General features: G+C 38.6%; 4 protein-coding genes and 1 long non-coding RNA gene across 8 annotated transcripts; 1 reads left to right on the top strand and 4 right to left on the bottom strand.

Moving 5' to 3' along the window:
- Positions 1–1,253: 1,253 nt before the first annotated feature.
- On the bottom strand, positions 1,254–5,742 carry smpd5 (sphingomyelin phosphodiesterase 5). 4 transcript variants are annotated; one of them, XM_041988831.1, is made up of 8 exons: positions 5,554–5,742; positions 3,239–4,660; positions 2,687–2,762; positions 2,428–2,568; positions 2,251–2,340; positions 2,092–2,155; positions 1,827–1,986; positions 1,254–1,659 (listed from the first exon to the last, which is right to left on the bottom strand). In XM_041988831.1, exons 2-8 carry the CDS (start codon positions 4,334–4,336, stop codon positions 1,552–1,554), a joined length of 1,737 nt encoding a protein of 578 aa, XP_041844765.1. In that variant the 5' UTR covers positions 4,337–4,660; positions 5,554–5,742; the 3' UTR covers positions 1,254–1,551. The 4 variants fall into 4 exon arrangements, with proteins under 4 accessions (XP_041844765.1, XP_041844764.1, XP_041844767.1 ...); XM_041988830.1 differs by having other exon boundaries at positions 3,239–4,441; XM_041988833.1 differs by having other exon boundaries at positions 3,239–4,293.
- A 991-nt stretch (positions 5,743–6,733) lies between these two features.
- LOC121642232 (speriolin-like protein) lies at positions 6,734–9,215 on the bottom strand. The gene is made up of 4 exons (XM_041988838.1): positions 9,038–9,215; positions 7,491–7,700; positions 7,287–7,411; positions 6,734–7,145 (listed from the first exon to the last, which is right to left on the bottom strand). Exons 1-4 carry the CDS (start codon positions 9,195–9,197, stop codon positions 6,813–6,815), a joined length of 828 nt encoding a protein of 275 aa, XP_041844772.1. The 5' UTR covers positions 9,198–9,215; the 3' UTR covers positions 6,734–6,812.
- Positions 9,216–9,296: 81 nt separating this feature from the next.
- grinab (glutamate receptor, ionotropic, N-methyl D-aspartate-associated protein 1b (glutamate binding)) lies at positions 9,297–13,741 on the bottom strand. The gene is made up of 7 exons (XM_041988837.1): positions 13,590–13,741; positions 12,669–13,016; positions 12,466–12,569; positions 12,035–12,235; positions 11,604–11,732; positions 11,358–11,501; positions 9,297–10,276 (listed from the first exon to the last, which is right to left on the bottom strand). Exons 2-7 carry the CDS (start codon positions 12,961–12,963, stop codon positions 10,124–10,126), a joined length of 1,026 nt encoding a protein of 341 aa, XP_041844771.1. The 5' UTR covers positions 12,964–13,016; positions 13,590–13,741; the 3' UTR covers positions 9,297–10,123.
- A 74-nt stretch (positions 13,742–13,815) lies between these two features.
- Positions 13,816–17,911, top strand: LOC121642236. The gene is made up of 3 exons (XR_006010860.1): positions 13,816–13,894; positions 15,480–15,482; positions 17,899–17,911. It is a non-coding gene; the product is annotated as an uncharacterized LOC121642236 (long non-coding RNA).
- On the bottom strand, positions 17,553–23,193 carry rbm24b (RNA binding motif protein 24b). The gene is made up of 4 exons (XM_041988840.1): positions 22,449–23,193; positions 22,003–22,126; positions 21,722–21,776; positions 17,553–19,096 (listed from the first exon to the last, which is right to left on the bottom strand). The coding sequence occupies exons 1-4, from the start codon at positions 22,617–22,619 to the stop codon at positions 18,739–18,741; spliced, it is 708 nt and encodes a 235-aa protein (XP_041844774.1). The 5' UTR covers positions 22,620–23,193; the 3' UTR covers positions 17,553–18,738.
- Positions 23,194–23,405: the final 212 nt, after the last annotated feature.

Raw genomic sequence — 23,405 nt, 5'->3', positions numbered from 1 at the left:
CATTTAGAGCCATTGTGATTACTGTCAACAAATAATCCCTATTTTAATAAATAAATAAATAAATAAATAAATAAATAAATAAATAAAAAGGGAGGCTATATGTTCTTAACTTTGGCTTTGTGGAAGGACAGGACTCAGCAAGAACACATTTATGAGGAGAATTTCACTTTTTAAAGCATAAACAGCACAGGGTGGAACAGGAATCCATGGCTTTTTAGTATTTGCATAAAATGGGTCCCCAAGGAAAATAGGTTGGGAACCATTGGAGTAGCCTGCTTAAGGCTACTGCAATGTTTTGGATGGGCCTACCAGGCCTGGGCCCACCCTGAAGACTGCCTACTTCCCTTCTTACTGCTTACGTCATCTCTCATCCACAGGGGAGCAAAATATTTATTCATTCATTCAGTCAGTCCGTGGCTGACTTGTGGAAAGTTGGAGGGTAAGGGTATACTTGTAACCTGCAGGAAACAATAAACATTGATATAATTCTCCATCATCACTCTGTTGGATATGCAGATGTTGGTTAATGAGGCTTGTTTTTCCCTATTTAAAATGTTTTAAGTCTGGCATGTGAGTAAATGTTCACCTGTAATTAAACAGACTAATGTGGCTTTATTTTCCATGATAGCTCATATTCAGCCAGCATTTTAACATGTGAACTGCTTCTTTGTGGAACATGTCTAAACTGTTCATAATGCAAATTCAGTAACTCTCATCAGATTGTTGTTGCATTTTGTACTGAAAGCTGAAAAACCAGAAGCTAAACAATGTTACAAGGTAGGAAGTGGATCTAAAAATTTCTTCCTGTTTTATGTTGTTCCTTTAAAAAATAACCTGTTCCCGAATGAGAAGGTCAAATCACCAAATCTCTCTCCTTATACCCACAACCTTCACAACCCACAGAAAGGGAAAAAAGTTAAACTAGTTTATTATTTAAATTGCCATTAGCACACATTTATATTAACAATATTAAAACTTACTAACCCTAACCCAAAATTACTATCTACAAACTACATGGAAGCTAAAATTTCTTTATCATATCAAGAGTATAAAGTAAAACTATCTCTAAACTGAGAAATGTGCACCTATAAATACGCAGAAACAAAAAGACTCAGATAAAAAAAAAGTATAATCGTTGGATAAATGTCCAGTTATTTTCAGCTTATGATTAAAATTATGCCTACTGTGTCATTTTGTCAGAGGGCTATATTCAGACTTTATAATTGCTGTAACATTAAAGGCAAAATACACAATAAAATTAAGTCTGCTTTTATTCTGTAGGAAAAAATTCTGTGGAAAATTCTAAAAACATACTGTTTTACAAAAACTAACACATCTGGCCTGTACAACACTTACATTTATATAAAATGTGTGCATTAAAAAAACCTCAATAAATCCATAAAAATAAAATTAATTTGTGGTACAATCTTATTTGCCAACACATATTTACTCAGTTTACAAATTCAGCCATGTTATCAAAACATAGTTTTCCCTGTATAAAGGAATGCTGTGTACATTTTTGTATGTTTTGCTCCCATTGTTTGAAGATTTTCATTCATCGTCACAGTCAGATTCCATAACGACATTCAGTCTCAAGCCCACAGGAATATGATCCGTGAGGCCTGCCAGGTGGGTTATAAAGGTCACCTCTTCAATTTCCTGGATGGAAACAAGAAAGTTATAAAACACGACTATTATTATTTTTACATGTGCAAGTATGTTATATTTATTACCAGTTTATTTAATGTCATAGTTACTTGTATCTTCATAGATATAAAAAAAAATGAGAATTGAACAGAGAAAGATGAAAAAAGTGATGTACGTACTGTTCGGCACTGCTTTGAAATGGAGTTTTCTCGGTAGAGGATGTAGTCAATTCTACGTCCAATCCAAGGCTGGCCAGTCTCTGGATAAACTAGGGGAGAGCTTGCTGCAGGAACAGGAGGGGAGATATAATACCTCCTCAGATCATCTCTTTCCAAAGTTCTGTATAGACATAAGGAAGACAGCACAGGGTGTCATGCCACAGTAATTATTAAAGTGTAAATAGATGTAATCTCAACATATTGAAACCAGCAGAGCTGAGAATACCTTTGTAGACTATCTGGGGAGTTTACCTCATCTTCATATAGAGTTGGCTGCTCCAGGAGAGTACCTTCGGGAGCAAACCACAGTAATAACCAATGTATTATATTTGCCATATATCTGATATATATTCAATCTAATCTGTTATGTGTAAATAATACTAACCAATGACCCAAGGCTTTTCCTTTCCAGGTCCAGCTCTGCAAGGGTCTTTATAATCTTCAAAAATATGGTGATTCTGTTCCAGATGGTCATCTGCTCAAACACAACCACATGTACTTACAGTACTTTTAGAAAAATACAAAAATATTGACAAAATAGCTAATTGTATGAAAGCCGCACCAGGTGAGCAGTTATCAAAGTTGAAATCACCACAGAGCACATCAAAAACAACTTCCTCCTCTGGCTGTTTGTAGGCAGTCTGAAAATCAACAATCCACTTGGTAACCATGTTCAACTGCTCACAGCGAATATCCCCTTCACCTGGTTAGAGAGCAGAGAGGGTATCATACACCTGACTTGGTTTTTTTTTTTCTCCTCATAGCAACATGTAAAAATGTTAATTTTACCAAAAGAAACCAATTTAAAAAGTGTGACTTGCCCTCTGGTGCGTGAAGATGTGTGCAGTTAAAATAGCCGACCACTTTCTTCTGTTTTTTATTCTGCCCGATTAACACCTGAGAATTTCAATGCATGTATTGCATCATATTTTTTTAATGTTCGTTCAGAGTTAAGGAAAAAAAAGCATGACAGTAATTAATGAAATCAACCTATTTTTTAGTTTCAGCTAGTTATCAAAACTGCTTGGTACTTAATTAATGATATAAGAGATCCCTTCAAACTATGCAAACATCTGCAGCATAATTATGTCTGAGATGTTTTTCCCATAAAGAAGATTTATTACCGTGTTAGACATTATTAATATAACATTTATGCCTCATCTCTCACAGATTAATCAAGAATCAGAAGTTTAATAATACTGAAGGGAAAAAAAAGGCTCTTACTCAATAGATTATCTATTTCCAAGTATTTTCAAACTCAAATTCTGGTGAAACCTTCCACCGTCAACACTCTGAACACTTTCGGCACATGAGGCTAAAATATCAATTAACAAAACACATTTCAAAATGAGGCAGGTCATAAAACTAGTCACCTTAGCAGAGAGGAGGCCCTTGGCAGCCAGCGCATCTTCCCCACGACTGTTTGGAAAGCACTTGTACTGAACCTCCAGCACAGGGAATCTGCTGGCAAGGAACAGGCCACTGTTGAAGAACTTAAAAGAGGTACATCTGCAGGGTGGCTGGCAGGCATATACGCCAACGTCATACAGTATGTGTCCAAACACTGGCTTTAATATATTGGTGAGCTTCTGAGCAGCTCTCTTATCAAACACCTCTTCCAGGCACAGTATATCAACATCAGCTGGAAACAAAGACGACACCTCCCACGGTACATCACCTTGCTGGCGGAGACCCTGAGAGAGCAAAGCGCGGGGAGCACGCCGGTGGCTCGATCGGCCCTGCTGGTTGGAATTCTGATTGGAATTGAGGCATGGAGAAGATGACTCAGATGATGGCTCTTCTGTGTCATCACAAGGCACACGAACCACTCTAAACTGTCTTTGGGTTGATTCGACATGGTGGTTTACTGGTGGTTGTGACTGTCCTGTAGCCCCATATGTATTTGAGCTGGCTGTGGGGAGAATGCTGTTTGAGGGGCTGAGAGTGCCACAGCTGCTGGGGGAGTCAATCAAGATCCTGATATGGGGTCGACACACACCCTGTACAATCCGCTCACCGATGGCAGATGCCCTGTGCTGAGTGTGGCCCAGGTTGTTAAATCGAGCCAGACTTTCAGGTAACAAACACAGGTTGGCTGTGGCAAAACCAAATGATGCCTTTCCTGCGAGCTCAAAGCCTTTGTGAATCTCTATTTCTGGTGAGGATGGTGGTTCTCTGTGGTAGTAAAATGGCCTGCGGCATGCCTGAAGGGGTGCCCAGAGCATAAAGCCCAGGAAAGCCAAGGGGGCTGTGATAAGAAAAAGAATGAAGAAGAGAATGGAGCCAAAGAAGACCTTGAGGGGATGAAAGTAGCATTCCTGTTCTTCTCGCTGGAGTTGCTCCTGGGTGGTGGACTTGCATACAGCAATGACGCAATCAAGACACCAGAAACAAGGCAGGATGAGTGTCCATCCCACAGCATGGATACCTGCAACAAACCCATTAGGAAAGGGAGATTCTTCCAGGGCCATGCCTTTCCACTTTCTCTAAACAACGATTACGACAAACAACATCCAGACATCCGGTTCCGGATGCATTCCTGGAAACAGTCTCTCCTTCACAAGCTCCGCCAGGCACTAAAACAGGAGAAAGATGTCAAACTATTTGCACATTTTTGTGTTTGCCTGTAAATTTACAGTAAGAACGCTCAGAAATACCTGGCTTATTGACTTGTCTGTACACGCAGTGGAAAACATGAAGCAACAGAGAATGTTTCTGATGTGACTGCAGTATTGTGAGGTTCACGGGAAACATCAGACCGGCTTAAAGCATGCTTATGCAATTTGCCTTGATCACTTTTAAGAGGCAAATAGAAAAAAAAATGCTGTAATCCAACTGTCACCATCTGTACAGCGTTGCTAAATAAGACTACAAAGCAAAGTCTGCCTAAACACCACAAATACTTATGTATTATACTAAGTTACTTATGTACTTATGTAAGATACTAAGTAAAACAGGTTTGGTGAGGTATCAGTTAAACAAATATTTTACTAAACATGTATTATTACATTTATATTTTTAATTACCATTTAATTCACTTATAATATATTAACAATGCATTGTACAATAATTTCTATTCAAACAGTCTAATTATGAGATGGTTGTTTTTCTTTAGGGTAAACCAGCTACAAACAGTAGGAGTGCTGCGTTATAATGGTGATTTATTGGGAAATCTACACTGTATGGACTTTTCTTTGAACGTCGCAGTGATGCGTTCACGTGTTCACTCCCACAGCAGCTTATTGACTTTTATTCTTGCAATAACTTTTGTTTGACTAAATATTGGTTTAAAAAACTAATATGTAAAAGACATCTGTATTTTACAGACAACGGGTGTGTTAAAATCCAGCTACCGTGTCGTAACTGGGAGCTGTCCGTGTCAATGTGTCTTTTCACTGGACACTCGTACAGGTTGAGGAATTGCAGCACAGGTACTCGCACTGAATCACAACAGTTGCGTTAACGATACCAGTTTAACTTAATAACCATTCTCAAATGCTTTACATTCACATATCGGTGGTTTATCAGAACCATAAAATAACATTTAGCGAGGTCAGTGAATAATCACGTTTAATACACGCTTTATAAAAGTCTACCAACAAGTCAGTTACAACTGAAAGCAGTCACCTGTCATTTTGCGCCGCTAGCTTAAAATCTCTAGCTAAACTGGAAGCCCATATGGTCTTACCTTAGCACGAAAATTGGGGCATTCTGCCCGATGAACCCATTCGATCAGCAACCTTTTTGTGTACTTATGTCATTACATTTAATTATCTGTTTGTCATTTGCAAGGACGCAACCATCAGTCCTCGGGTTGGAAACAGATTTACTAGACCAACAAAAGTAACCCTTTGGAATATAAACCCTCCTTGTTCTCAGCCGCTTGTGGCATTATTAAGCCACACCCCTACGGCGTTACCATGGTGTCTGGTCCGTCTGACACGTTAGCCTACCTGAGGCGAACTACAGAAAAGTTGCTAACTTCATTAGTATGTTACTAATTTACAGTTTAGTTAGTTAGTTAGTTAGTTAGTTAGTTAGTTAGTTAGTTAGTTAGTTAGTTAGTTAGTTAGAACTCATGGCTAATTCAAGTTTAGCTTCATTTTCTGATTGACTTATTAGTGAGTAAAAACGTCCATGATAAAAACAACGCCCCACTTGATTGTAAAATTCATTACAGAAGAGAACTACCGTCCAGCAAATCTAGTTCTACTCTACTTGGTCCTCCTGCATCCACTAAGGCAAGAAAACACACATTAGAGCTTTAAATATCAAATTGAAAATCTGACATGGTTATATTATTTTATCATGCAATGAAGACTTTTCTCCATTCTGGATTTATTTCTTTTCTAACAAACAGCATTTCCCCATTAAATATGCATCAGATTTTATTTAGTGACCATTCTCCATCGTATTTTCAAGATCTCGTGGTTCCATATCTTTCTAACACAGCACTTCACTCACAGACTAAAGGTTTACTTGTGGTTCCTAGAGTTTCTAAAGGCAGAATGGGAGACTGAACCTATAGTTATCCGGTCTCTTTCCTAAAGGAACCAGCTCCCACTTTTGGGTTTGGGAAGCAGACACCCCCTCTGCCTTTAAAATTCAGAATAAAAACTTTCCTTTTCGATGAAGAGTTAGGACTGGCTTAGGTGACTCTTAATTATACTGCTACAGGCTTATACTGCTGAGGAACATGATTCACTGAGCACTTAAATTTTGTTGTGAATTCTGCTTCAAACTATCATCAGTTTACAGACAGCTGATCAGTTCTTACATATACTGTGGAGTCGAAATGAGCAACCAAGCAAATATGTGTGGTGGGCATTTTTTCCAGAAAATCTTAGTCACACAATGTTCATCTCATGCTGTCATTTATTAGCGTTGTTTTTCACTTCAAGATGTATAAGGTTCTCCAGCTTGCTGTTTTGTTGGATGCAGGAATGTCTACCAATAAAGCAGTGGTTTTTTGTCACTTGCTGCCATGCAGCAGAGACAATCAAGCACAAGTAGCAGGTCCTTCTGAAGTTTGCTAGGGGCAGTGGTTACTATCACCTTCCTCACAAAGTCCGAATTATTGTAGTCGGCCCACTGGGGACTGTTTTTACTAAGCCTGTCCTTTAGGATCCCAAAGGTGTTGACAATGAATTCAGAGAAAAGAGGGTGAAGTGCTTGTTTGTATCCAAGCTGGCTCAGCTTGTCCATGAGGTCTTCATACCTCTCAGTGAGATAAAGTTGATAGCCCTTATCCACCTTCCCCGTCAGTGGGTGTGTACTAACCTGTAAGACAGGATGACGCAGGTTTAATATTTCCTTTTAAGTCTTTCAATGGCAATGTGTTTACTTGGACTGCCATATCAAAAAGTAATTTCATTAACGGGCACATCTGTGATAACTGAATAGAGGTTTTTATAAACTTGCATCTATGATCTTCTCTGGTATCCTGAGCACTGAGAAACCATAGAACCTCTCACAGGCCTGGAAGATGTGGGACAGAATTCTCCTATCTAGTTGAAAGGCAATCTCTCCAAGCAGCTTTTGAAGACCTGCAAATGAATAATATAAGTGAAAACAAAAAGTACAAGCAACTTTATTATTGCTCCAAAATTGTTAGGACTGTGAAACCTTTGTCACAAAGAGGGCTCTCGGTTTGGCACTTTTGAAGCTCTTCTGCCTCATCTGTGTCTTTGCATGCAGAGCTTTGGAGAAAAGACTTGAAGTTGATGGGAGATGATGTTCGGGGCTCATGTTTGGATTTGGTTGGCTGCAAATCTTTCTTGAACACTTGCTCGTCAAAGGTGTTTTGCATCTGGGTGGATGACTTGATGCCTGAGACTGTACAAACAGTTCTGATCAATTATCATAACAATGAAGGAGAGATTGTACTTTACTTAAACAAAGACGAAGGTTGTAGTTGACAGACTGGGAATGAGGTCTGACCACATCCTGCTTGTTTTGACCTCCTTACATTTGTTCCCAGCATGGTATTGAATATATATAAAGTTACTGATAACTTTGTGGTTATCACTAGCATCATCAGGTTATCAGTGGTGGTTAACACTGTAAAAATGTTACTGGTTTGAATAGTGACTGGGTTTGCATGGGTTCTCCTCAGTTTTTTTCCCCACAGTCGAAAAACAGGCATCTTAGTGAGTGTCTGTTTTTTTCTTTCTGTGATGGACTGGTAACTTGCTCAGGGCATACACTATTTCTTGCCTGATAACAGCTGGAATAGGCAACCCTAAACTGAATTAAGTAGGTATAAAAAAAAGGACAGGTGGCCTTGGGAGCCCCAAGATTCCTTCAGTGACTTTAGCAGTATTATATTGTTACTATTAATGATTTGCCAAAAAAAAAAAAAAAAAAAAAAAAAGCTTAGTGGGAAAATGTATAATGAGCTCTGTTCATTTATTTTCTTCCTACGAAAACTGAAGCTTCAAATGTATTAAATTAAATTAAGAATATGAGATTAAATCTGTTAGACTATGTTCTTTAAAAACATCATTTTCTCACATAATTACAAGAACTTTTTTTTTTTTTCTTTTGCAGTTGGGTTCACATAAACAAATTGCCTTGGAGCATGACAAAGACGATCTACTGGTTAAAGAAAACACTGGAAAGACTTATGCAAATAAAAATACACTTATTAATGTATAGACAGAAAAATAAAATGCCATTTGATAAAAACACAGGTGCCAAAGATTCTATGAATGTCTTTATATTGTAATATTTTAAATTTGTTTTATCCCTAGTGAATCTCTAGTTATCATTAGTTATGTTTTTGTTCCTTTTTGATTGTACAATGAGTATAGGATATAGGAAAGGATATTTTTGAATGAGCTGCCCTGCATAAGGCTGTTAAAATAATATTTTTATTACTAACCTAAGCTGTATAAAAATGGTTATTAACATTGTATTACTCTGTTGCTATAGAAACTACTTGAGACATTTTCTATATCAGCTGTTGAACTGCATAATTTGCTCAAATGAACAAATACATTTCATTTGTTCATGCTTACCCGTCACCTTGTGTGACAATTACATGTTATTGCTTTATTAAATAAGCACATTGACAAAATTCTTAACCACTGGTCATTGAAGTAATCATATCGACTCTACCGTGTCTAAACTGAAACAGGGCTGCCATCTAGTGGTAAAGAGAAACACCATACCTGTGAACTCCCCCCGAGTGTGATTGTTGAAGCTTTGCATCATAGATTTTAGCTCCACGTTTTCTTTGAGCAGACTTAACACGGCCCTCAGCTGACCATTTTCCTGCATGAGATGCTCATTTTGGGCCTGCAAGACTGCATCAGGGTACCCCAGATCCATGGTGAGATTCACAGATCTCGAGCTGTGCCTCGAACTCCCAAAAACTAGCCAAGCAGAGAAAAGCAAACAAATTTGAATAAAAACAAGACATTTCTATGGTGGAATGTATTTTTTTAATTCTTCTAAACCATACAAAGGACAGACATTAGGTTTAAAAAAAGTCTTTTATAACTTGAGTTCATCAAAGTTAATTGACAGTAGAAATATACTTTAACAAGGAGAGAAAAACAAGTTTCAACACAAGGACCACTTATTAGTAACACTTTTAAGCATAATCAGTGGATGTATTTGTCAGTTGTCATGGAGACTGAGCTGTTATAATTTCATCCACTGCATTTTTAGCCCTTCTCATTCAAGCTGGCATTTTGGTTAAGCTTCAAACTTCACTCTTAACCCAGGAAATAGTGGTTTAACCAAAAAAAGGTCCAGTTTACAAGCTTTCCCCAATTTAGTCACATAAACTCAAACAGTCATCACAGACAAGCCCTGCTGTTAGAACAGACACTAATCAAGACTGCTAACAGACGTGCATTCATTCCTATGCTGACCTTTTAAATTTGCGCTTATATGTGACACCGAAAAGCTCTAGAAAAAACTTGCAAGTACAACTCCAGTTGGGATCGTCCGTCTTCTTCAGGTTTTTATGCTGCTCATGATTCAGTATGACATAAAATACACCCTCACAGACCAAAATATATTTTTATACAACAGATTATACACATAAAACTTCAGAAATCAATAAATCTGCAACTTTAGAGTGCTTCTTTAAACTACCATTAAAAAATTGCATTTATGCTGGAAAGCAAAAGCATCCTTTAACTGTGTAATGAATACACACTACAAAGCAAATACGAAGATTATGATTATGAAAACTCAGTATGAACAGAAAAATTTCTATTTGAATCTCTATGTGTTGCTCTCTCTGCTCAGCCACCCCTTGCTCTTCCGATGATAGCGAGAATGTAGAGGAAGATGTTGATGATGTCTGTGTACAGATTCAGGGCAGCAAACACATATTCTTCAGGACTTAAAGCCAGTTCCTTGTTGCCAAGCAGCAGCTGTGTGTCCACTGCCAAGAACTGAAACACACAAAGAAATTTAAAACAGGTCAAACGTTTCATGCAGTGTTGCACAAAGAAGAAATGGGGAAATATGTCAACATCTGCCTTCAAAAGCCCTCTAACATTGTGAAAAGATGCATTCTGTTTGTTCATGTTTTGGTCTCCACATTTCATGGATTCAACAACAAATATCTTTGCTAAATAAGACCTGAAAGACATACATGTAAATACAGACAACCTAGTAGATCCATCTGATTTTAAACACAATAAAGGAAAAGAAATGAGTTTCTGTTTTTTAGTGAGAAAGTTAGAAGACAACTAATGCAATATAACAAGCAACTGGAGAAGCTGTGACCACAACAACTTGCTTTAGCAGCTTTTTTTTCTTTTTGAACAACTATGGGGTGTCTGGGCCAGAATGTCTGAGTTTTAAAATGTGCATTTGAGTGAGCAAATTAAGAAAATCCTCAAACTAACAGGTAGCAAGTACAGGCTTCTGACAACAGGAGTGATTTGATCAAATTTATAGAAGTATGGAGTGTTTTCCTTTCAACCAGAAAGTCATGGGCTTGATCCTCAATCTTTCCAACTTACTTGCCCAAGTATGTTTTGGGCAGGTTACTGGATCCCATATAATCTAATTATTCGTTTCTCACTTGTACAATGCTTTGCCTAATAGCAACTGCTACATGAATGTTATTTTTGTAGCTTTAGGCCTCGATTCTTTTTGTTCAAAACCATGTAAATGTCTTTCATAAAATACATTTTATTGAGATAAAAGTCAGAATGCATGCGGCAGTTAACATCAGCTTAACAGAAAGTGCTTCAACAAGGTCCATATAATGCATCCCAGGGTCTGAAATACAAACTGAATGTCACTCTCCTTCCCACGTTCATCAACATCATGATGGACACTAAAAAAATAACAGTTGGTCCAGGTTGCACCTGGATTGTAGCATCTGGTTTAACTGGATTTCTGACTAAACTTAGAGCTAGCCAATGACATCATTTAATGTTGAGTGTTATTATACTTGCAGCTTTTTCACTCAAAATCCAGCCCTTGACGTAGCAGAAGCAAACTGTTTGTCCAATGACTTACACAAGTAAAGAGTAATGCTCCCAGTCCAGCATACACGATCTCAAGAATCCTGTTTTGGATGAAGATGCAGAGGAAGCCGAAGACAATCAGGACAATCAAACAGACAAACAGCACGCCATAACAGGAAGTGAAGTCATATTTGGTCTGTGGGAAGAAGACAAGAGTGGTTTAAATGCAACTTGTGCTACAGAGTGTGACTGATGTCTGTAATTACCATGCAGGAAGCTGGGACCAACAAAAACAGACCTGCAGAGAGAAGATGACCACTGTGAAGCACACAAATGCTGTGATTCCCACTGCCATGATCACAGACTCAGTATCATGGAAGCTGGCGATCATTCCCACCATGTAGGACATACTGAGAGTCAGGATGGACTGGAAACAAGAAAGACTAATTAAGTACATCAGCACTACTTCAGGCAAGTGGCTAATTATTTTGTTCATACAATGGTGATTTTGTGAGGCTCAATTTAAATTTAAAAATGAGGTCAACAGCCTGAAAACTTCATATAAGCTTCTGAGCATAAAAGCAACAACTCAGTCACTCTCACCACAACAAATTGGCACAACCTGCAGAAAACCTAAAGGCCAACAATAGTCAAAGTGAAAAACAGTTAAATTTCTTGTGTTGTGAATTTCTCCTCCATCATTTCCTGTTGTGAAATATTCAGTCTTACCAAAGCAACCAGGTTCCAGGGGTGTCTTCGGCGAACACTTCCACAGCAGCTGATCACACAAACCGACACAAAGAATACAACATAGGACACAAAGTAGGTCCAGGTGTTCACCAAGACAAATGCCTTGACTTCTTTCACAAAGGTGAAAACAGCCACAAAGGCGAACGTCACCATCAGCTGGGCAGTTAACACCAGGAATACCTGGTAGGAAAACAAATTGTTAGGCAGCAGAAACAGGTCATGTTAAAGATGTTGTTTGTGATTCTCACATTGTGTCAAAGTTAAAGAATCTTAGCTTTGAAGACTATAAAACACAAAATGTTGGAGTCAAAGAGTCCGTGAAATACACCCATTTGATTGATGAAGAACTGAACCTAAAAGATCCTCTATTAACGCTTTTATTTATTTTACCTGTTTTGGTGTCCTCTTACCTTTCTAATAAAGGCTCGTCTTATAGTTTTGTTGTCTAATCCAAAATCAAAGTCTTGATTGTCATGGAAGGGTGGTGGAGCCTCCTCGTGGTGGTAAGTATTATCTGCCGTGACAAAAACCAGACACATCAAAACTGATTTAGTCGCCTTATAAATTTAGTTGAGGTCCAAACTTAAAATACCACAGTGTAAGAGGTACTAACCACCGTAGCTGTCAGCAAAGCCCGGGCCTGGTGGGGAATAAGGTGGGCAAGCCGGGTTGACATATCCTAAACTTCCTCCTTGGGGGTTCGATGGCATGCCGAAAGCTCCAGGGGGAACCGGCGCAAAAGAAGTCGGTGGAGGAAAAGGGACAAAACCGGGTGCAGTGGGCCCCCCGTACATCTCCGGACCCGGAGAGTTCATGCCAAATGCGACAGGAAAAGCAGGATTACCGGGAAGAGGGGGCTGAGAGGTGCCCACCTCCACAGGAGTGTACTCGCTCTTCTCGGTTGTCATCTCTGTTTTAGATCCGGACAGTCTGACAAGGGTGCTGGACTACTGGAATGGCTCTGAGAATTATGAAAAAAGGAGAAGTCATATGAAACGTTTTAACAGCAATAAACCAGTTCGATTATGAAAGCAGGGAGACGCTTACAACAAAGCAAACGTCAGTGAGATCACGTGACAGCGGTGTCTTCCGGTAGATATCAAATACGATAAACATTGACACCGTAAAGAAAATTAAGACATTTTACAGTTTGTCTACACTTTTATCAAACACCACACAAGAATCTAAAATGCAGTGTAGATACAAGATTTGATACCAATCAGAAGTATTTCAATTTCTTCCGAGTTTTACCGAGACTCGCGAGGTTTAAGAAATTTAGGCCACAAATTTGACTTAAACAAACGTCAAACAAATTTGTCGAAACGACCTCCACGCTGTCGTCATTTGTATTAGCTGTTGATGTTAAAGTGTCGTACATTATATTAATATAACTACTATTTTAGCCAATGACAAAATTAATATGTTTAAGTTTTCCTTTCACTTATTTTCTTTCACGAGGAAAAAAAATCGTAGCCTGTGGCTAGCCAACAGAAAGACAGAAAAATTGTGATAGATCAAGTCTTTAACCACTTACACTAGCCCAAGGAAAAATACAGATATAACCAGGGTTCCTTTTAGATTATTCGACTTCTTCCACAGACTCTTTATATTCGAGGCACTCAAAGTGCCAGAAAACTACCCATCGAAAACTACCAGAGCTGCTTCCAATGATGCGGAAGCCGCGGCGTTCACGTTACAAAAATAAATGGGAGAAATAGAAATCACACACGACATCAACAGCTAGAAAATATTTGAATTTCCACAGAGTCTCTAGTAGTAGGCTACTCATTGAATTAGTTTGTGTGTCAAAACTATATTACATTCACAATGCAGCGATATGTATACGACATTTTGGAATATTTGGTCATAATGATGCAATTTAATTAATTTTAGTATTATTGCTATAGTGATTTTATGATCCTTTAACATAATATCATATGGCTCTATATCCAGCAAGTTTATGCCTCTAGTCTGTAATTTGTTATTGCTGTTTAAGGGTTTAGGTGGGATTGACATTTTACTTGAGTAAAGCTAGACAGGTGTTTTTTGATTTTGAAAATTCATCCACCACAATATTAAGTGACATTTTTTAAGCATATTTGTCAGATTATTTTATACATCAAATTTGTTTTCACACAAATCAAGACAATTAAATTCACTGAATTGTTTATAATTTGACCTCTAGAAAACGCCTCACTGAGACAGTAAACGTTCAAGTACAGTTGGCTCCGCCTCACATGCGTCAGTAAAATAGAAAGTAAGGATTTCCAAAAACTTGATGAGCGACTCTTCTAACGCTGCTCAGAGTATTTTATTTACTCTTACAAGGAGAAATAACTCTCAATAACCAGCAGGTGTCAGAAAGCTACTACTTAGGCAAGAAATAAGAACAAGGCAATTGAAAAGAATCTTAATTTCCCCAGGTCAAATAGCGCCCACACCAATCAGGCTAACTTTAAAATCACTAACAAATGAAGCAACACTGCTCCCTTTTTATCCTGTTACTCAGATTGATTTTCCTTTGCCATCTGCCTACACATTTTTGCTGATCAATAATGATAACTGTTTGGTGTTAGAATGGGTTAGAGAGGTAAGTGAGTTATCAGTTTATCTCTGAAGTGATAAACTAAAGATGTGAATCAAAATTGTATTAGTTTGTAGTTTGCTTTTTGCATTTTTTGTTTGATCTTTTCTTCAGTGTTCTTTTTAAATGTGGTCCTTTTTTTTTATTAATGAATTGTTTTTCATTGATTTCTATAGCGAGACAATTAGACCTTTATGTAACAATAAATTACAAATGATTATGTGCTCTAGAGTAAACTATCATATTTCCATGTATAAAGCATATTCCACCACTGGTTCAAAACTTAGTGGATTTATGATCCTTTAACATAATATCATGTGGCTCTATATCCAGCAAGTTTATACCTCTAGTCAGTAATTTGTTATTGCTGTTTAAGGGTTTAGGTGGGATTGACAAACTGAAGCTAGACAGGCATTTTTGATTTGGAAAAATCCAGTCCAATCCACTTTATTTATAAAGCACATTGTAAAACAAAGACACGCGTCCAAAGTGCTGCACATCAAAAATCAGCAATATTGATTAATAAAATTTTTAAAAGTAAATAACCAAGTGTTTCTCTGTTTAGCTCCACAAGTTCTTCTTAAAACAATAAAAACTAGTGAAAAGATAAAATAAATAAAAAAGACACAGAGGACCAACCACACAACTTACATAGTTATAAAAGGCAGAGAATAAAAGTGGGTCTTTAGACGAGACTTAAAGCACTCCACTGTGGGAGCAGATCAGACATGGAGGGGCAGAACGTTCCAGGCCCTGTCCTCTCTAGTTTTAAGTCTCTTCTTAGGGACCGTGGGACTGGCCCTGGGACCTCAGAGTGTGAGCTGGAGGGTAAATTTGGAGGCAGTCAGTAATGTATTGAGGGGGCAGTCCATTTAAAGCTTTAAATACAAACAATAAGATCTTAAAATCAATTCTAAAATGTACAGGCAGCAAGTACAAAGAAGCTAAAATAGGGGTGATATGTTCACATTTCTTTCCAGGTGAGAAGAAATAAAATAATGCACAACCTGTTCAAAAAGATTAAAAGATAAAAAAAGATTTCACTTTTCATCAAAGACAAAAGGTAATAAAAACTCAGTTTTAAAATGGCATTGACCTGTTGGTCAATTTTAAAATTGCCATCCAGGGTGACGTCAAGGCTGGTGACTTTGGGACGAAAATAATTTTGGAGGGGTCCCAAGTCAAAGGGGGCATTTCCAAGCAGCATTATCTCAGTCTTGCCCTTTGAAAAGATTTGGGCTAACCAAGCCTTGAGTTGAGTGGAGCAGTGGCTGTTTCTGGCGATTGACATGTAAATTTGGCAGTTATCAGCATAGAAATGATAAGACATGCCATGTTTTCTAAAAGTCTTCCTGAGTGGGAAGAGGTACAGGGCAAAAAGAATTGGCCCAAGGATAGAACCCTGGGGAACACCACAGTTCAGAGGAGCAGAAGATGAGGTGGAGTCCCCTAGCCTAACTGGAAAAGGACCTCCCACTCAGGTCAGATAAAACCACTTGAGAGCAGTCCCCCTGACACCCACACAGCTTTCCAAACAAAATAAGAGTTGCATGGTCTACCATGTCGAAAAGGAAGTTTAAGGGACTTACTGTATGATGTTCTGTATTTCCATAAAAATCGCAATACTCTCAGACCAATACATGTTTTAGAGAGTAAAACAAGAATACATACCCAAATACTGAAGCCGTTTTTTTTTTCAGTCTTTCGCTGCACAAATGATCCCACCTCACACTAAATGATTCATTGTTAACTTCCCAGTACCACACACCAGAATAGACCACAGGGCTTCTATCAGTCAGAGGTCTCTCACAGACATGGGCATTTCAACTATTTTATTCTGCTCAGACACATGAGCAGTAAGTGCATCAATTAGGGAAAGAAAGATATACAAGCCTAACGATGATATTGGCTGGCACTAAGCTTATTGACTGCAATGATAGAATATAACAGGGTACCATCAACCAATGTAATTAGCTGACATTTATCTGGTGTGGCTTATTGTTGTGTTGGATGAATTTAACTCTGAAACTGAAAAGATTTATATTTGCATAATATTGTTAGACAACAACAACAAAAAAAAACTTAGGAAAATTGGTTGTGTGGCCACATGGTCTGTATTTATATAGCACTTTTACCCAAAGTGCTTTACATCATACATCGCATTCACACACTGATGGCAGAAGCTGCCATGCAAGGCGCTAACCACGACCGATAGGAGCAATTTGGGATTCGGTGTCTTGCTCAGAGACACCTCAACATGCGCTCGACAGGGCGAGGATTGAATGGCAACCCTCAGGCTACAAGACGACCACTCTACCCACTGAGCCAAGCACTGACAAGTCTTTCAGTTGGTAAAAGTTTAATAGAGTAAAACATTTTTAAGCTATACATCAATTAGCTATACCTGCTTATACCTAGAGGTCATGGGTCCATCACAGAGACAAACAACTACTAACGCTCACACCCTCCTAGGGAGAAAAGTTTTTTGTATACATTTCATTCAAAAACAGTGCGATTAAGGATGGAATTACTTCAAAACGGATATTATTTATTTTTATAGTGTATATTTTTATAGTTTTCCTGGCATTAAAAAAAGCTATATGGAAAACTATCAGTGTCACTGGACACCTTTAACAATGTCAGTACCTGCCCAGAATTTGACTGTGCATCGCTAACAATGTAATGTCAAAGATCATGTGCTTTTTATAATGTGTATAAGTTGGAAAGTATTTAATTCTCTGCTTGGGTTTCTGTCTCAGAAATTTGTGTCAGGATTGTATTTCTTATTAGAAATACATGGATGTAAAAGTCAGTGACCATTATGCTGAAGTACCATGAAACAACCACCTCTCATCATTCAACTTTAAGTCTGTGAGCAACACCAACACTTGAGAGCACATCGACAAAGAGGATGAAGGTAAATTTTAATTTTATTTCCCAAATTACAATATTTGGAGTCATGCATTACAAGGTGAAAAAGGGCGATGCCCTGGCATTACAACCATTTAATGTCAAAAGACAACAAATGTGAGAAATATTAAAAGATTGCAGTATACATATGCACTGTCCTTTATCAAACTGGTCAAGTATAAAAAGCGACATTTAAGAATTACAAATCTTAGAGACAACAACATTAAAACTACAGAAAATAGAAAAACCTTTGAACTTCTTTCCACATTTCACTTATTTGTTCTTTGTATAGACTGCAGCAATTTGTTAAGCTGTGCTTAAATAACCATCACATGCTCTTGAACATGAGAAACACAGCAGCACATGTGAAGATGTTCTACAGCAGACTTCATAGATCCATAGTGGAAGAAATAATAATAAAGGGTTTATTGCTGTAAGGCTCCAGAATAAATACATAAATAGCATAATTTAAAAGGCACTCTATGAAACATTTTTTATCAAAATGAAAGATTCACATTCAGTAGTGCTTCTTCCCTTTTGCTCAGTTTTCTTGAGGTGTAATGCAAAGGGAAGAAAAGGTGAGTGCTTTTACCAGCTTCAGCTATCATTTTTCATATGTACCATCAAGAAAAGACAGTTTAAATGGAACTTCTTCAGGGTGTCTAATCTACTTCAGTTCAAATGCAGTCCCAACAAAATACTGACTTCCCTTTTAACGTATGCATAGCTTTACCAAGGAAAGTAGTGGTCCGAAACTATAAATACTAAAAACTGGATGATGATGTAACCCACTGCTCTTATCTACGTGTTTTTGTTGGTTTTTAAAATGTAGTGGAAGAAACCCAATCATAAGACATGAAAGCAGTTGGGAGTTTCATACAAATTCCACTGTACATCCAAAGTTCAGTAATGGTTCACATGAGGTCTAATGAGTGTATTTCAGTTAACAGGAAATATTTTAATGCTGAATAAATATTAAATATTCATATACATCCAATACTGTTGTCACTTGAATAAAATTTACAGTTATTTCTCATCTGTCTCCATATTTTCTTCAGGCTCTTTGGTAGAAGGATTGATAAAGTTAAACTTGTGATGACAACTTTTACTGTCTGTCCTAATTTCACCCTCTTCACTGGAGGAGGGAACCTCCCTTTTTTTCCAACTTTGAAGGTAGTCTTCATGGTTTTTACTGCATGCGATCTGTCTGGAGCTGCTGGGGCTGGTACTGGCTGAAGGCTGCAGCAGCAGCAGCAGCTCCTGGGGTGGCAGCAGTGGCGAGTGGCTGTTGGACAGTGTATCCATACCCTGCAGTAGTCATGTAGCTCGTTGGTGCTGGTGAGGCTGCATATGGATACTGCTCATAAGCAGCAGCAGCGGCAGCAGCCGTGGCAGCAGCAGAGTACTGGGCATAAGCTGCTCCAGTATAGTCAAGGTATGGGGAGGTTGCAGCAGCAGCTGTTGCTGTAGCAGCAGATGGTTGTACATGAGGGATCACCACACTGGGTTGGACAAAGGCCTGAGGATAGACATAGTGGGCTGGGATCCTGTAGGACACAAAGACACACAGGTTCAGAGCGGAACTACACTAGGTTGAATTTCCAACGCTGAAACTAAACTCTGGAAAACTGAAAAGCAGGTGCCAAATATGTCAATCCAGTCCTCAGAGCACAGCAAATCCATTCATTAAACAGAACCCTACCTAGAAATGACCAGTTAAAAAGCAGCAAAACCACAAAGAAACACAAGCGCAGCTTTTAATAAATAAATAAATTAAGCACCTGAATCTGAAACACTTGAAGGCATTAAAAGAAGACACAGCCAAGCTCTGCACCAATGAAAACCACTGAAAACCATATTTGACAAAATGCGAGCTTATCACCAAACACAACATGTCAACACAACAGGTGGACATTATTCTGTCCACACCAACAGCACACATATAGACATGCCCACACGTGTTAATAGGTCCCTAAAAACACAAAAAATAGGCTCTCTGAATGAGCAGCCAAACTGCTGTCAATGCAGCTTTTAAATTGATTTTAGCATCTTTTCAAGTGTGTACCTTTGATGTGTAAGGTTCTGTAGAGCCCCTGTTATATTATTTGTTTGAAAGAAATTTATTAACTTAACTTTTACGGAGAAAACTGTGTAAGAACAAGGAAGTCAATTTTAAGAGCAACAGGAGCAAAGGACCAGGGTATAAGTGGACAAATACAAAACTTTGTATCTGGGTAAACTCGTCCCCACTTAAAACTTGTGTTGAAGTCACCCTCAGTAAATATACTGAGGAGCAGGTGTGAAGTATATCTGTCCACATATAAGTGTCTCTACCCCATCCCTCCCCCTCCTACAGATATACCCTCCCACACACAAATATACACACACCAACTTGACTGACAAGGGAGGCTGGAAGCATGCTATTTTTGCTCCTCTTGTCATCTCCAAAGGACAAACGATCTTCTCCTTCAGTGCCACATGGCAGACTGCTCGTCGGCCACAGCAACTACCTTCGCTGCACTACTGTTTCAGCGACTTTCCTGAATTTTTTATGATCAGACTGGAGGTGTTCCAGCTGATTCAATGCTGGGGCACTGACAACAACAGCTAATGCTTTTGTCCCATGGCTGTATAATGAATATACAAGTTTGAATTTGTAAAATTATATCTGGATTTTCTCTTTTTATTTATTTTACTTGACAAGACAGAAACTATAATATCCTTTATACTTTCCTTTGGCACCATTTTTTCCTTTTTTAATTATGATGTGTTTAAATGCTAAAAGAGCACATGTCTTTATCAATGTCTTTTGAAAGCGAGGGGGTGAACATTTTGTCGTCCTGAAAGTTATGAGCTAAATAAAGGTGCTTTGTAAATCACCAGGACACATGGGTAATCCCCAGCACGTAACCAAAAGCCTTCACAGGCGCATGGCCTAGCCCACCTGTTGTCCATAGCCGAGCGGCCCTGTCTTTGCCATACATTATTAACAGCACCGCTGAGTGACTCCCATTTTCCATCTGAATTTGAGAGGCCATGCAGATCTCTGTAGCCAACAGCTGGTGTCTAAGATCTCTGTCTCCAACCTAAAGTACAGCACCATTTTAGTCTGTTTTATTATTTCACAGATAAATAATGAATATATAATCCCATGTAAAGTCATCTACTGTCTAAGATTTAATTAGGAGTCTTATTATTTGCTCATAACGTTTCTTTTTGTTAGGTGGGGTATGTTTGCTATGCTTTTTTTTGCATACAATCACTGGAGTGACAAGAAAGCTTCAAAGCATAAAAAATGGGGTTCATCAGAAGTAAAGGGAATAGGTTAATAGAATATGTATATAAAAAAGTGAAGAAAAAAAAACACAGCATCATGGGTAAGGAAACAGAATAAGAAGTCCTGCATGCAAGCCAGAGTTTGTTTTGTTGCAGGGGATCTATAGTGAAATTAAAATACTGTGAGTGATCATCAGCCGCCCCTTTGACAACAAAACATTTAATGTTAACTAGAAACTGGAAAAGAATCAAATAAAATAAATAAAATCACAGGCTAAAGCACAATCATTAAAAAGGTAAAAGAGGGAACACTCCATTGCAGAGTTATAACTCCCTATCAATACTGAAAGTCTGTACACCCCCCCCCCCCCCCCCCGCACACCCCACCTCCCCCACTGCAAGTAGAGATAGGCACACAGTTAAGCTGAACACCACATCATACTGAAAACAAGGCACACACCAGTCTATTGACTATAGAAAACTGAAAATAAAATCAAATAAAAACAAAAACCAAAGACTTCCATGCATCTAGTCACCATTTCAGCTCGTTTGTGTATGTCAGAGTATACAGGTAACACTTTAGTGCTCTGCCCAATGCAGACTCAGCTATTCCTCAAATCATCATGTCCCTTCATCAGCTATTTTAACCGTTACCGAGCCTGTCAGATCAGAAAGAGATAGACAGCGTGAAGTCAAGTCCTGTAGTGGCTGGGGACAAATGCGCACTTCCTTTACAGTCCACCCCCCCAAGCAGAGGAAAAAAACATAAAACACGCATATGTCCTCATTCAAGGTGAAAACAATTAAAACAGATTATATATGATCATAACAAGTGGTTTTCCATTTTATATAGACAGATTTTGTTACAGACACAGAGGTTTTACACCTTAACATACCCATAAGGTCTTTGGATGAATGCCGGATGGATCTGAGGCACACCGAATGCAAATCCTAGAATTAAGACAGACAATTGTTAGTTGTTTTTTTTTTCAAATCTTGAGGATTTGCTTGAACAAAGTACACATACATGGAAGTATCAGTATTTTTTGTCCAAATATAAGGATATTAAGCAGCTAACTTTGAATTACATCTTACATCTTTACAGTTAAGGCTATTTCTGTTTTTATGCAACACTGTCAGTCCAAGTAGATGAGTGAGTAGTGGCATGAACTCTCACCTGGCTGAATGACTCTGGGTTTCGCCCCCAGGTAGGCCAAGTTCACATTGGCTTTCCTGCCATCTATAATGGGATTGGGGTCCTTACAGGCTCGGTCAGCTGAAGCCCGGTCGGCCATGGTCACCTAAAGACAACACATTTTCCATTCATCTTGTGCTACTATCCAATTCTGTCACATATTTTTCATGACTTCGTGAGATCATATAAAACCGTGATAAAATATTTCGTCTTTCCTCACTTAACATTGTTAAAAAAAAAAAATCTTTTTTCCAGTAGTTTATAAGCCATCTCTGTCTTTCTGGCACAACTACAAACTACCAATTTCTAACCTGTTGTGAGAGCAGGAAACAGTTCAGTGCCAACACTGAACAACTGATCCACGACTGTGCGTGTGTACTACCAGTTTTCAAAAGTCCCTTAAGACATATCAACATGTTGAAACTTACAAATCCATAACCTCTGGATTTCCCCGTCTGTCGATCAGTTATAACAACAGCTTCTTCGATGTCTCCAAAGACCTCGAAATACTTTCTCAGACTTGCGTCCGTTGTGTGATAAGGAAGGCCTCCCACAAAGATCTTGGTGAACGTGGTGTCTTTCTGTGCCGAGTGCATCATTTGTGGAAATGTATAAAAGTGACTCCGCCGAAGTTTTCAGGCCAGATAAAGTAAAGAGCGTTGAGTTTGCGGCGCAGACACGCAGCCCCCTGGTAGTATGACGGACTGTGGGACTGAAGGAGGGGGAGTCGGACACCTGTTAGTTTGTTGTGAAGGTTTCCCAGTTGTCAGTGTTTGTGACAGAAACTTAACTCCACCCAGATCCAGGCCGCCACACAGTGTTCAGACTGCCTATTGCCGCACAGCTGCTACAACAGCGGCAAGAGCGCCCAATGGAGACTGGAAGCACAAGCTCTTTGTTCTTTCAGGCTTTAATGAGGATTATTCCCTCTGGTTCATTTGTTAGATAGGATCATATTACAGAATGACAAAAAAGAAAATTTCAAACATCACATCCGTTTACTTTGATGTTGTTTTTCGTCTCATCCTATTTGGGCTTCTTGGAGGGGTTGTGGACTCACATGTGTCATCCAAAGTGTCCTTTTGTTCTGTAATCAATCCATGGCTCTCTACATATCTCCATCGTCTATCAGGGCATCATATTTACATGTTTGTCCTGGAATATAATCTGCTAGTGGGAGAATACATTTTTATCCTGCATAAATTACAAAGTGGAGCAAACAAGCACCACTGCTGACATCTCTTGTCTCATTCCACTGCGATGGTTATCACACTTCATGATGACTGTTGCAACATTTCTTCAAAAACAGTAACCATATTTTTTAACAAAATATGTATTTGTTTGTGGAGGGTGCATGAGCACAGCAAGATTTCAGCAAATCATAT

The sequence above is a fragment of the Melanotaenia boesemani genome, chromosome 6 (assembly GCF_017639745.1).
Source record: "Melanotaenia boesemani isolate fMelBoe1 chromosome 6, fMelBoe1.pri, whole genome shotgun sequence".
Taxonomy (NCBI): Eukaryota; Metazoa; Chordata; class Actinopteri; order Atheriniformes; family Melanotaeniidae; genus Melanotaenia; species Melanotaenia boesemani.
This window is presented reverse-complemented; position numbering and strand designations above follow the sequence as displayed.

Bases quoted from the DNA above. Each gene is read 5' to 3' on its own strand.
- smpd5 (XM_041988831.1), bottom strand. From the start codon at position 4,336: ATGGCCCTGGAAGAATCTCCCTTTCCTAATGGGTTTGTTGCAGGTATC. The intron at 2,763-3,238 runs GTGACTAGTTTT...TGAAATTCTCAG, and splicing joins AGGGCCTCCTCTCTGCTAAG to GTGTTAATCGGGCAGAATAA. The intron at 2,341-2,427 runs GTGCGGCTTTCA...GTGTTTGAGCAG, and splicing joins CTTTGATAACTGCTCACCTG to ATGACCATCTGGAACAGAAT.
- LOC121642232 (XM_041988838.1), bottom strand. From the start codon at position 9,197: ATGGATCTGGGGTACCCTGATGCAGTCTTGCAGGCCCAAAATGAGCAT. The intron at 7,701-9,037 runs GTATGGTGTTTC...CTGTTTGTACAG, and splicing joins CACTCGGGGGGAGTTCACAG to TCTCAGGCATCAAGTCATCC. The intron at 7,146-7,286 runs GCAAGTTTATAA...CCTGTCTTACAG, and splicing joins TACCAGAGAAGATCATAGAT to GTTAGTACACACCCACTGAC.
- grinab (XM_041988837.1), bottom strand. From the start codon at position 12,963: ATGACAACCGAGAAGAGCGAGTACACTCCTGTGGAGGTGGGCACCTCT. The intron at 12,236-12,465 runs GTAAGAGGACAC...TTTTCCTACCAG, and splicing joins GACGAGCCTTTATTAGAAAG to GTATTCCTGGTGTTAACTGC. The intron at 10,277-11,357 runs GTAAGTCATTGG...TGTGTGTTTCAG, and splicing joins GAGCATTACTCTTTACTTGT to TTCTTGGCAGTGGACACACA.
- rbm24b (XM_041988840.1), bottom strand. From the start codon at position 22,619: ATGATGCACTCGGCACAGAAAGACACCACGTTCACCAAGATCTTTGTG. The intron at 22,127-22,448 runs GTAAGTTTCAAC...TGTTGTCTTTAG, and splicing joins AATCCAGAGGTTATGGATTT to GTGACCATGGCCGACCGGGC. The intron at 19,097-21,721 runs GTATGTTAAGGT...TGTGTCCTACAG, and splicing joins TTCATCCAAAGACCTTATGG to GATCCCAGCCCACTATGTCT.